General features: G+C 37.1%; 1 protein-coding gene across 1 annotated transcript in view; it reads left to right on the forward strand.

The window, feature by feature from the left end:
• Positions 1 to 13,587, forward strand: part of Itch (itchy E3 ubiquitin protein ligase) — a 134,887-nt gene that overhangs the window by 63,375 nt on the left and 57,925 nt on the right. Inside the window, exons 9-12 of the mRNA XM_012514656.2 lie at positions 3,785 to 3,974; positions 5,384 to 5,479; positions 7,185 to 7,359; positions 11,481 to 11,550. Coding sequence (XP_012370110.1) covers positions 3,785 to 3,974; positions 5,384 to 5,479; positions 7,185 to 7,359; positions 11,481 to 11,550 — 531 coding nt within the window. The remainder of the gene's footprint in view (positions 1 to 3,784; positions 3,975 to 5,383; positions 5,480 to 7,184; positions 7,360 to 11,480; positions 11,551 to 13,587) is intronic.

Below are 13,587 nucleotides of genomic sequence, written 5' to 3' on the forward strand. Positions count from 1 at the left end.
GGCCAGCTCAGCCCACCAGGGGGCGGGCTGGCTGGCATGTATGTTGCTCTGTTTTCTATGCTGGCCTTGAACTCACTATGTAACCCAAGCTGGCCTCAAATTCACAATAGTTCTCCTGCCTCAACCTTCTAATGCTGGGATTACAAGCAAAACGACAATTAGTAAATGTCAAATACCCCAGCAATGGTAAATGAAATCACATTTTATTTATTTATTTGGTCTTCTAAAATTTTTTTATTTTTTAAAAGTTTTTTTTTTTTTTTTTTTCCAGAACCGGAGATTGAACTCAGGTCCTTGCGCTTGACAGGGAAGCACTTATTCTACTGAGCCATCTCCCCGGCCCCTAAAATTTTGTCTTTTTGAGACAGGGTCTGGCTGTGTATTTCAGGCAGGCCTTGAATTTACTTTGTATCCTAGACTGGTCTTGAACTCATAGAAATCCTCCTGCCTTAGCCTCCTAAGTGCTGAGACCATGCCTGGCAACAATCATGTTTTAAAGCAAAAAATGTAATACAAATGGAGACATTTTAGGTAGTATCAAAGTAAACATCTATAGATAGAATATTTCTTTCCTGTTAGCCAGAACAAATCTTAAATCTTAAATTCTACTATTTTCCTCTGATAGTGTGTGGGTAGGGAATGCAAAACAATTAAACCAAATACTATCAGAAAAATAAATTGGTGGTCCACAAATCATTTTTTTTTTTTATTTTTTTTCCTGTTTTCTTTTTCTTTTATTTTATTTTATTATTATTTTTTTTTTTATTTTTCAACAAATAATACACTGCATATATTCTTCTTAGTGGTTAATTGCTGTACAAGATGCGGACTTGAGATCCTGTTTACAAACACCATTAGAACAAATCATTCTATTCATTAACAGAATGTAACTATATATCTATCCCAACCACTTTGAATACACAGATACAAAATGGACATTCATCTGTATACCCCATTTTTTCTAAGTTCCGTTATTGAATATTATAGGTATGTAAACTCAGCAAAATATTCTAGAAGAGTCCAGTAGCCCATAATAGTATTGGGTCTTCTGTTTAACTGGCAATGTCAGAAATTATTGACCTGAGTCACCCACAGCTCAACTTAACAGCATGGCTTTATTTCTTATAATTTTGTCTTCATACTTTTCTGCTGGATGGTTAAGACCAAGGTAAAGCAGGACCTATGCAACAAGAGTTGTAGCTTTTTGGTCTGAGAAGGTCAGTGAAATGCCCTCAGGATTTGTCCTGAGATCCTGTACCTCAGATTGTAGAACCTTTATCGGTGCAGCCATGTGGATGAGTCACGGCCAATGCTTGGCCAATGTGCTCTCTGTGAAAGCCTGAGAGAGTATCTTCTCCCCATGTGACTCTCCTTAGGCACACTCTATGTCATCGATCACTTTCCTCTTTGGCCCCATAATCTTCTTGATCAGAAAATTTGGGACACTACCGAGGTACATGACATTACAGTACAAGTTCTCATATGTCCTGAGTCTTAATTGACCTTAGAAGGCTAGGGCCAAAATGTTGGCTTTCCTTGTATCCCTCCTTTTTCTCTAATTTTGGTCTGCAAACTTAGGTTGTTAACCATTCAGAAGAAAAGCTTATTGTTATTATCAAATGATTTGGGCTATCAATCTTAACCTCACTATCTCACTGCATTTCAAACATCTTAGGCATAATAAGGAACAGGTATTTTTCATCAAGTATTGATATGTTGAACTTTAAGTCCCTACAGAATATGATAAAAAAAACATTTAAAAATTAGATTATATTTTAAAAAATAGGATAAAGAATTCTATGCTTCTCATGTTTGCACATAAGTCCAAAAATCTCACCATACACAACCTAGAAGCAGGACAGTCCCACAATATTCCTTTTCCTGTTTCTTGCTTTCCTTCACCACCACCTTCTTCTTGAACATCCATCTACCCGAGAGACATCTTAGCAGTAAATGGCATGTCATGACAAGCCGCCCATATTCAGAATACCACAATGACAGGCACTCCCATCATGAAACAACTGTTACAAATTACCATCTGCAGTGCAGTAGCTTAGTTCCCAGGTATCAGTATATATAGTTAGTCAGGGTGAGAATCTTTCCAATTAAAATCATTTTATTTTTATTTAATTTTTTTAATAGATTGCAAATTGAAAAAAATTATTCACAAACATAAATGAATATAACAATAAAATTGTCCAAAATAAAAATGAAGAATTTACAGATCAGTTATAATAGTTCACTGTGTCACAACCAAGAAACTTATATTCATATAATTAGAATTTTCAAAGTAGAAAGGAGTAGGCAATAAATACACGAATCATTTTATTAAGTGAGTTTATATTGGAATTTGTATCTTCTCATTCTCCATAGCTGTGTTAATAATATATCATAGGTCTTTAAGATCATACATCTTCTTTGTTATAATAATGACTTCTTTAAGAATTGTTAAGGGCCAGGTTTGGTGGCACTCCAGTTATAATAGCATGAAGGAGGCTGAGATAGGATGCCTGTGAGTTCAAGGCCAGCCTGGACTACACAGTTCAAGGCCAGTCTGAACTGCATAGTGAAGCTCCAACTAAAACAGCAACAACAAAAAATTGTCAGCAGGTATTTCTTGAAGATGTACTCAGGGGCTGTTTGTAAGAGTATAGTTCACCAATCAGATCAATCATCTTACAACTAGTATCAAAACTTATCTAGCTAGACATGGTGGTATCCACCTGTAATGCCACTTTCTCCAGAGACTAATGAAGACTGAAAGTGTAGGCTCAGTCTGGGCAAGTTAATGAGACCTTGTCTCAAAACCGTTGGAATGTATGTAGTTTAGTATTTAGTGGTACATTGTTTGCATACCATGTGCCAGGTCTTGTGTTCAATTCTGTGTATCACAAAACAAAAATAAAAACAGATTGGGCTAGCGAGATAGCTAAGTGGACTAAGCACCTGCTTGGGCAAGTACAGGGACCAGGGTTTGATCCCTGGCACCACATGCCACGTCAGCCCTGGCTCTGAGCGTGCTGAGCCAGCCACTGGGTCCCATCATGGTGGTGCGTGCCTGTAATCCCAGTAGTGGGGAGGCTGAAAACAGGAAGATCACTACAAGTTTGAGCTGCATAGCAAGACCCTACACCAAATAAATTTAAAAAAGAAATTAGTCTCTAAATTACATGGTTTCATAGGAAATTAAAGATCTGAGAAGTTACTAAATGATCTTAAAATACCAAGCAATATGAATGCTTTCTTATTCTAAAAATTTTTATTGGGCTGGGGTTATAGCTCGATAGACTAGCATAGGGGCTGGAGAGATGGCTCAGTGGAATAAGTGCTTCCCTGGCAAGCGCAAGGGCCTGAGTTCAATCCCTGGTTCTGCCAAAAAAAAAAAAAAAGACAAGCATTTCAATAACATGCTCAAGGCCCTGGGTTTGATCATGAACACAATCATCAGCCAATACATTTTTTTATTTCCAGAAGTATCATGAAATCAGAATCTGCATATGCTTTATACTTAAAAATATGGCATAGGATAAATGGGAATTAAGAAGTTGTACATAAGTCTAGTAAGCAAGAACATTGGCTATCTGCCATTATTTTGTTTAATTTTTAACTGTGTTTCCACATCTTAAATTTTGTTATGTATCTTTTATTTTTAAAGTTAAATTCTCACCTAATCATTAGCTCAATTGGTTAGAATGTGATGATGTTAAAGTTTAATTCTATTGTGATTTTAGGTTTTAGAAAATAAAAAATTTTCTCTTCCTTTTTACCCCAATCTTTTTTATAGTGTCTGTCAATGGTTCACCATCTGCCACTTCTGAAAGTGATGGATCTAGTACAGGTTCTCTGCCACCAGCAAACACAAATACAAATACATCTGAAGGAACAGCATCTGGATTAATAATTCCTCTTACTATATCTGGAGGCTCAGGCCCCAGGCCATTAAATCCTGTAACTCAAGCTCCCCTACCACCTGGGTAAATAACCTTTTTGGTTCACATTTGTTTTCTTTAGGCTTCTGCATGTATATATTATTTAGGAAAACAATACTGCATTTTGTTAATAATTATCTTCAAGGAATTGTAATTGATTTTGGGACTTTCAAAATTTAAAGAAGTTAAATTTGTGTTTGTAAATTTCATACCTCATTTCTAAAGCAAAATAGAGTATTTTTTTTAAATTGAAGGACCCTGAATCATAGAAAGCTATCCAAGACCAAGGAATAAAATAATCATGTAATTCAGGTTTTCTTTTCCCTTGGAGGGAAGAAGTAAAATCCCATCTTAAAGTCAAAATAACTTTTTTATCATAGTCATTATAAGAAAGTAATAATAGATAATTTAAACTGGGGAAATTGGGGCCGGGGAGATGGCTCAGTGGAATAAGCGCTTCCCTGGCAAGCGTAAGGGCCTCAGTTCAATCCCCGGTTCTGCCAAAAAAATAAATAAACTGGGGAAATTGGTACTCATAATTCCTTTTTAACTTTTACTTATTAAATGTAGTTCATTTTATAAATGAAAAATACTCTTTTTCTGGAAAAGTACTCTTTTAAGTATAATTTTTATATGTATATATTACAAACATTATAGTCTTTAAATTTAATCCAGCCCTCAAGAGTTTTAATCATAATTAATTGACTGATAATGTAATAAGCTTTCATGATGAGAATTTTAGTTGTTACACAGAGTATAATATATCGGTATTTGGCTCTTTTTGAAAACTTATCTAAGAGACTAAATTTTTTTTTTTTTTTTTTGCGGAACCGGGGATTGAACTCAGGCCCTTGCGCTTGCCAGGGAAGCACTTATTCCACTGAGCCATCTCCCCGGCCCAAGAGACTAAATTTGAAAGTTGTGTTTAAAGATGAACTGAGTGTTCTTAGAAATTATTGGAACTTCCAAGCTGTGGTGCTTTACTTGTCTTCATTTAGGAAATAAGCCTACTAGAATTCGTACGTGGGGCAGTCTGTAAACTTCCACTCAAATCCTGACTATAATTTGGCCAAACCGAGATTGACTTAGGTCTCTTTGGTGGACTGATGTCAACTAGAAATACAAGTTGTCTCCTAGAATAGATATTTATATTGAAGAAATCTCACCTGTTCTGTGTCATCCGTAGAAGATGACATTTCTAGGAGTAGCTTTTTTTTTTTGGCAGAACTGGGGATTGAACTCAGGCCCCTCCCCTTGACAGACAAGCACTTATTCCACTGAGTCATCTCCCCAGCTCCGAAGATGACATTTCTGACCTTATTTAAATTCTATTAGTATTTTTTTATGCATTAGAATATTTGTTTTCTTCAGTTGTATATGTGATATGGTCATTTTAGGGAAAACCCAAACTGCTCACGCATATGCCTTGCTATTCTTTTTATGTTGTGTTTAAGGTGGGAACAGAGAGTGGACCACAGTGGGCGTGTTTATTATGTAGATCATGTAGAAAAAAGAACAACGTGGGATAGACCTGAACCTCTACCTCCTGGGTAAGTATCTCAATTTATATTTCGTAAACAAGTATTTATTCAGAAATAAGAGTTGTCACTATATACAGCTTCCCATCATCCTTAATTTTCTTCCTTTCAGTCTTTGATTCACTTTGTTCAGTGGTAGGTGTAATCTTAAAAGATAGAGAATTTATTCACAGGACATAATGAATGATTCTGTTTTCACCAATTTCTGACCTACAGATTCAACAGCTCTTCGGATTTTCTGGGTTGGGGATAAAATCCAGTGGTAGAGTACTTTGCTACATGTGTAAAGTCCTAAGTTCAAACCCCAGCACCTCAAAAACAACAAAAAACTTCCACATATTTATTGTCTAAACTGTTTACCTGGCTCCCAGCAACGAAATTTTAAGATTAGTTTTTTCAAAAGTAATTATTTAACTGAATAAAAATTATAGCTGCCATCACCTATACGTTACAATAAAGTTGTGATAGAAAAATTTAGTATATAATCTTTTGCAGAGTAATTGGGAAAGTTGGGATATATTAATACATGATATTAAACATTTATATTACATAAAATAATTGGATGAAAAGATATTTTTTAGATCTTGGAGGTCTGTAGCAAACATGGAAAAATATGCAACCTTGTTTTTTTGTTTTGTTTTTGCGGTGCTGGGGATTGAACTAGGACCCTATGCTTGCCAGGCAGGTGCTTATTCTACTAAACTATCTCCCTGGCTCACTGAGCTATCTCCCCAGCCATGCAACCTTGAAAACATACTTTTTTTTTTTTTTTTTTTGTGGAACCAGGGATTGAACTCAGATCCTTGCATTTGTCAGTCAAGCGCTTATCCTACTGAGCCATCTCCCCAGCCCCAACATACTCTTAAAAGTTACTGTTTTGCTTATTAAATTACATAAATGCCAAATGATGGTGAGGAACATTTTATTTATTTATTTTAACATTTCTGATAATAGTGTGTTATATATACTTTTTTTGGCACCGGATATTGAACTCAGGACCTTGTGCTTGCCAGACAGGTGCTTATTGCTGAGCTATCTGCCCCCCATAGAATAAATTAATAATACTTCTTATAGAAATCTCTTCATAATAATATATATCCTTAGTAATTTCCTGTAGGAAATTTATCCTAAAGCAATAATTCAAAAGAAAGTTTGATGTATTGAAAGTATTTTATTTATAATGTCAAAATATTGGAAGCAGTTCTAAAGGGTCTCCTAAGTAGAAATCATCCACCTAATTGTATCAGACTTTACTTAAGTAGAAGGTAATTATATTCTTGTGCAAAAGTAGTTTTTGTTGTCTGTGAAAGCTTTTTTTTTTTTGCGGAACTGGGGATTGAACTCAGATCCTTGTGTTTGCCAGTCAAGCACTTATCCTACTGAGCCATCTCCCCAGCCCCTGTGAAAGCTTTATATGCAAGTTGTATGCCTATTGTGATTACAGCAGCAAAAGGATCATTGAAAAGAAACAACTTTTTTCTTAATTACTTTTTAGAGACTAACTATGCTTTAAATTTGAAAGATACAGATACGACATCTTAAGGATTTTTACCAAATACAGTTTTGGAAACGTTCCTTTTAATTTCACTTACAATAGAAAAAATATGTAATAAGGTAAATCAAAAGTAGTTAAAAAAAAGAGAGAAGTAGTTTCTCAAGGTAATATCTTCTATTTTGCAGGTATTCATTGAATTAATTTGTTTTTGTTCTGATTTAGTTGGGAAAGGCGGGTTGACAACGTGGGGCGTATTTATTATGTTGACCATTTCACAAGAACAACAACATGGCAGAGGCCAACAGTAGAGTCTGTCCGGAACTATGAGCAGTGGCAGCTACAGCGTAGTCAACTGCAAGGAGCAATGCAGCAGTTTAACCAGAGATTCATTTATGGGGTGAGCAGTCTGTTGACATATTGATTATAATAACTAAGTCAAAAAAAAAAAAAAAACTAATTCAGATTTTAAGCATTTCCTGCATATGTATGTAAAGCACTAAAATGATGGTTCATATAGGAGTTGATAATCCAGTTATTGCTGTTAGTATTACTTTTAGCAATATTATTTTTAGACTTATCTGGAGTATTCTATGTATGTGGGCTATTCTTTCCTTTCTGTAATTTTCTGAAGTTCAACCCCCTTTCCTTTATTATTGTTAAAAAAATAAACCAAAAATAAGAGGTAGGACAACTTAAAATTCATGAATAAAAGGATTAAAATAGACCTAAGCAGTTTGAAAAGAATGAAACAATTCTAAGTATGCCTGTCTTTAATTGATTAGAATATTTGAACACTTCAGTCTCAGAAAACCTGACTTTTAAGTAGCTGTACAGAATTAATGGAGCTGAATTACTTTTTAACATTTAAGAAGAAAATTTACCCCAGTAATTTTTTTTTTTTTTTTAAACTGGGGATTGAACTCAGATCCTTGCATTTGCCAGTCAAGCGCTTATCCTACTGAGCCATCTCCCCGGCCCCTGGTTTGGTATATTTTTGTTTTTCTTTTTTTGAGACAGTCTTACAGTGTAGCCCAGGCTGGCCTTGCAACAATCCTGCTGCTTCAGCCTCCAAAATGCTAGGATACTAGGTGGTTGCTAGTATGCCCAGCAGTGACTAGTTTGATAAGAAACTTGATACTCTGTGCCAAACAAGGTGAATTTGTGTAACATGTAGAATTTAAACAAGAAAATCAGCTGCAGCCAATTATGATAGCACATTCCTGTAATCTCAGCACTTGGGAGGCTGAGGCAGGAGGATCACCATGAATTGGAAGTAGGCCTAGGTTACCTAGTGAGTTTAAGGCTAGCCTCAACCATGTAGTAAGACCCTTTCTAAAAAATAAATAAATAAATAGATAGATAAATAGTTTTTTTTTTATTTATTTTTTTAAATTAATTTTAAACATTTATTTATGTGTGTGTGTGTGTGTGTGTGTGGCCAGCTCAGCCCACCAGGGGGCGCGGCTGGCTGGCATGTGGTGCTGGGGGATCGAACCGTGGTCCCTGTGCTTTCCCAAGCTTGTTCCCAGTAGGTGCTTTAGACCACTGAGCCATCTTGCCAGCCCCAATAGATAAATAGTTTTAAAAATTAAATAAAAAAAAATAGAAAACCAACTGCAGTCATTTTAGAGACACTGATGCTCTCCAATGCTATCATCTTCACTGATGTTGGTATCAGCCCTGTTAGAGTCCACCAGAGTAAAACAATATCTTTCATAGTCTTTTTCTTCTTTTTCTTTTTCTTTTTTTTTTAATGTATTAGTACAGGGTCTACAGGGTCTCACTATGGAAATCAGACTCATAGTGATCCTCCTGTTAATAGCCTCCCAAGAGTTGAGATTACAGGCTTGTGCCACCACGCCCAGCCCAGTCTCAGTTACTTCTCAGTGGGTCCTGGGGGTTGTGTCTGTACGGCAGGCCTGGGGATCGAACCCCTGGAACCCCTGGCCCCTGCGTCTGCCTAAGCAGGTGCTTTAATCTTCTGAGCTATCTGGCCAACCCTTCTTTCATAGTCTTTATTTTTATTTATTTATTTATTTATTGCGTGTGTGGGTGTGTGTGGGTGTGTGTGTGTGGCCAGCTCAGCCCACCAGAGGGGCGGGGCTGGCTGGCATGTGGTGCTGGGGGATTGAACCGCGGTTCCTGTGTTTTTGCTTAGCTTAGCTTGTACTAAGTAGGTGCTTTAGACCACTGAGCCATCTCACCAGCCCCTTTCATAGTCTTTAATTAGGCTTTTTTTTCCCCCCCTTTTCTCCATAGTCTTGTTGCAGCACCTTCTAAGAGTGGCTAACCAAATAAACATCAGGTTTTGGGTTGCTCACCTCTCCTTCTGGAGTTGGATTCCAGGCACATGCATGTGCGCTAGCTCTCTCGCTCTCTTGTTCTCTCGCTCACTTTTGCTCTCTCTTCTCCCCCTTCCCTTCCCCCTCCCCCTGCCCTCCCCGCCCTCCCCTCTCTTTTTGTGCCAGGGACTCAAACTCAGGACCTTGCACTTGCCAAGCAGGCACTTGTGCCGCTGACCTATATTCCTGGCCCTCTTCTTACTTTAAAGAATTGAACCAAGCAAGCAAGTGGAAAAAAAAAAAAAAAAAAAGCAAAAAGAAAAACTAGTGACAAAGTATATTAAAAAAAAAAAAAAATGAAAGTGGAAAGGGAGAAACTGGCTTTGCAGACTGAGCTTGGGCTGAATAAAAGAAAAAAAAGGAAGATAAAAGTGCACCCTGGAGAATTCAGGGCAGGCTGTGGTGAGGAACATTACAATAGCTATGTCATTTTCCATTTTAATATATTAGCTGCCCAAATGAGTGTAACATTCTTTCCTTTGGTGCAAAAGAGAAGCGGGAGAAAGTATATCATTTATTGCTTGGTGCAGGAGGGCTGCCAAAGAGAAGCAAGGTCCCTGAGGGAGAAGGCAGGGAGACAAAGAATTTATCAGGCTGGGTTGCATTTATTGCTTGGTGCAGGAGGGCTGCCAAAGAGAAGCAAGGTCCCTGAGGGAGAAGGCAGGGAGACAAAGAATTTATCAGGCTGGGTTGGGAGTGGAGCTTGCATGGGCCATATGGTGTGGGCACTGACTGGAGAAGGCTTGGCACATGCGAAAAAGTGAAAGAGGAAGTTTGCAGTTAACCTGGGGAAACAAGACAGAAGTTAGTTTCCTCGTTGGTTCTGTTCCCACACCATGCTGACTTACTGCCATGATGACCCAGTGGACTGCTGCATGGGCCCAGATCCACCATTTTTTGTCTTTTTGTTGTTAAAAGGGTCAAGGACTCTTTCTAGGTACTTCCTGCTAACAGAGCATTTTTTAGGGGGAGGGGTAGTGGAAATCAAAATAAGGAACTCAAAGTTTTCAGGCATGTGCTGTACCACTGAGCTGAATACCCAGCTCTAGTAATAGCTTTTTTTTTTTTTTTTTTTTTTTTTTTGAGACAGTCTTGCTATGCAGTTCAGGCTTGACCTCGAGCTCACTTTGTAATGCAGGCTAGCCTTGAATTTGCAACAAACCTGAGTGCTGGGATTACAAGGGTGTGCCACCATTCCCAGCTAGTTAATAGCTTTTTTATTTTTGTGGCTGGCTCAGCCTGCCCTGGGGTCGGGGCTTGAACCATGGTCCCTGGGGTTCCTGCTCTTGCCTAAGCTTGCCTAAGCAGGCATTTAGACCAGTTAGCTATCTCCCTGGCCCTCTTTTTTTATTTTAAAGAGAGGGGGAAAAATACCAATAGAAACAAAGCAACATAAAATAATACAAATGCCACAGAATTTCAAAACAAGAATAGAAAATTAACAATGGTTATCAAATTTGTTGCCCAGATTACCAGGTATAGATATGCAGGACTGATCAATTAAACATTAACTCTTCCTTTTAATAAACCTTATTTTTTTTCCTTGTCCTTTTTAGCTTTTATTTTTAAATTTATTTTAAAGGGTGTATAGGGCTGGGGAGACAGCTCAGTAGAGTAAGCAGTTGCCTGGCAAGTGCAAGGGCCTGAGTTTAATCCCCGGTTCCACCAAAAAATGAAAAAATAAAAAAAGGGAGTATAATAATGGATAAGACATTAGAGATAATACACATTTAAAAGAACAAGATTTGCTTATGCCGACACAGGGGCTAGGGGTTCAATCCTGGGGGTGGGGGGCTGAGATGACTATTAGGACTGGGCGTGGTGGTACAAGCCTGTAATCCCAGCTTTTGAGAGGTTGAACACAGGAGAGTCACTAGGGGTCCAGGCTACGTAGTGAGACCCTGAGCACCCTATAGACCCTGTACCAAATACATGAATGAATGAATGAATGAATGAATGAATGAATGAACAAGATGAAAAGTAACCATGGTTGTTATATTGCACATTGCTGTCCTCAATGATGTCCTCATGAGATCTGTGATTTCATGCTCAGATTACAGATATTAACATAGAAGAGTTAGTCAAAGTAAAAATTTTAAACATTTACTGCTACTTTCAAATAATTTAAGCTTGCTCTGAAATAATGTTTATTATTTCACCATTTTCTTATTTGTAGAATCAAGATTTATTTGCTACATCACAAAATAAAGAATTTGATCCCCTTGGTCCTTTGCCACCTGGATGGGGTAAGTCACATGGATACTTTTCTTCAAGGTGTCATTTATAATGTGTATATATTATAATCTACTTTTGTTTGAATGAATAGGTGGAAGATTTATGGTGTATCAGTTTAAATCAGTGCCAAACATGCATTAAAATCCCCAAATGTTCTAAGTCAGTGCATTAAGATACAGTTTAATTGGAAATTTAAATTATTTTACTTTTCCAAAACTTAAAAATATTGATCACTCAGCAATAAAAAGTGAATGAACTATTGATAACATAGTAATTTACATGGATCTCAAGGTCATTGTGTAGTTTTGTTGTTGTTTTTTGGTAGACCTGAGGAATGACTTTACACTGAGATACATCCCCACCCTTCTTTTATTATTTATTTTGAAATAAAATACTATGTTGCCCCAGCTGCCCTTGAACTGACATTCTTCCTGTCTCAGCCTTCTGGGTAGTTGGGATTAGAAGTATATGCCACCACACCGAGCAGAAAGCATTATGCCTAATGAAGAAGTTGATCTCAAAAGATTCTATACCTGTATCACTCTGGTTTCTGTTATAACCAAATATCTGAGGCTAGGATTTATAAAAAAAGATACTTTGCCCATAGCAGTAGGAGTTCAAGGGCATGGTGCAGGCTGCTGCTTGACTCTGGTGAAGACTTTATGTTACATGCATCATCACAATGTTAGGAGTACATTTGAGAAGGGAGATCATGTGGCAAGACAGACAGGAAGCTAATGATGAGACTTCAAGTCCCTTCTAAGAGCACACCCATGGTAACCTAATTACCTCCCACTCATTTCTGGCTCTTAAAGTTCTACCACCTCCCAACATTGCCACACTGAGGACAAAGTTTTATAACCCTTGGAAAATACTCAAATCATGACAGTACTTCAAGATTAAATTAACATACCATTCTCAAAATGACAAAACTATAAGTGGATGACAGATTAGTAGTTGTCAGGGGACAAGATATGTGGGAGGTGAGTGTAAATATAAACAGTAATGTAAGAGAGTTCATATGTTATGATGGGAAAGTTCTACATCTTAATTGTAGTGATGACATGAATGTATACACAAGATAAAAATACATAGGATTATATATATTCATGTAAATGAATTACTTTTAAAAATGGTGTTGAATAGTATAGTTAAGAGAAATGTACCAGTGTAGTTTGTTTTTTGACATTGCACTGTAACTACCTAAAATGTCACCACTTGGAGAAACTTCTTAAAAGGGTATGTTGACACTATATAATTTTATTTGTTTATTTGTTTGTGGTACTGAGGATTGAACCTAGGGCCTGAGCACATGGTAAGTAAACACTCTGCCACTGAGCTACATCACCAATCCAAGACTGTATAATAATAGTCTTGGTAGTTATTCATAAGGAAGTTGTGACTTTGATTGACTTAGCAGTATTGTAAAGGACATTGGAAGGAGAATATGTGAGGATGGTGATTTCATGCTTTCCATAATGGAGTATATGAGGGCCAGGGAGATGGCTCAGTAGAATATGCACTTGCCTGGCAAGCGCAAGGGCCTGAGTTCAATCCCTGGTTCCACCATAATGGAGCATATGAATATACCCTGATATTGAGTACATTTAATATCTCAATTACAACTTTATTAATATTTAATTAGTAACATTTATTTATTGCAGTACTGGGGATTGAGTAACTATTAGATGGAGCTACTCTACCAAATTTTGTTTTATGATGTTAATATTATATAATAGTCATAGCACCGTGGCAAAATTCCAGAATAAAGATGGCAGCATACTGAGGATACTGTACTGAAAAACATGACATTAATATTCAAAAAGTGCGTCAGAGAGGTGGCCATTAGATTCCAGACATTTATTAATATCAAACTGCTGAAGTGTGTGTGTGTGTGTGTGTGTGTATGTATGTATGTATTTTTTTAGGGGGGGGCAAACTGTACAGTTTTGGGTGAAAGCTAAAGAGAAGACAGACAATGGAAAACAGCAAGGGGAAGCCAATTATGGGGTTTGGTGTTTTATCTTAAAGAGCAACAGAAAAAAAAT

The sequence above is a fragment of the Octodon degus genome, unplaced genomic scaffold (genome assembly GCF_000260255.1).
Source record: "Octodon degus isolate 3935 unplaced genomic scaffold, OctDeg1.0 scaffold00037, whole genome shotgun sequence".
Lineage (NCBI taxonomy): Eukaryota > Metazoa > Chordata > Mammalia > Rodentia > Octodontidae > Octodon > Octodon degus.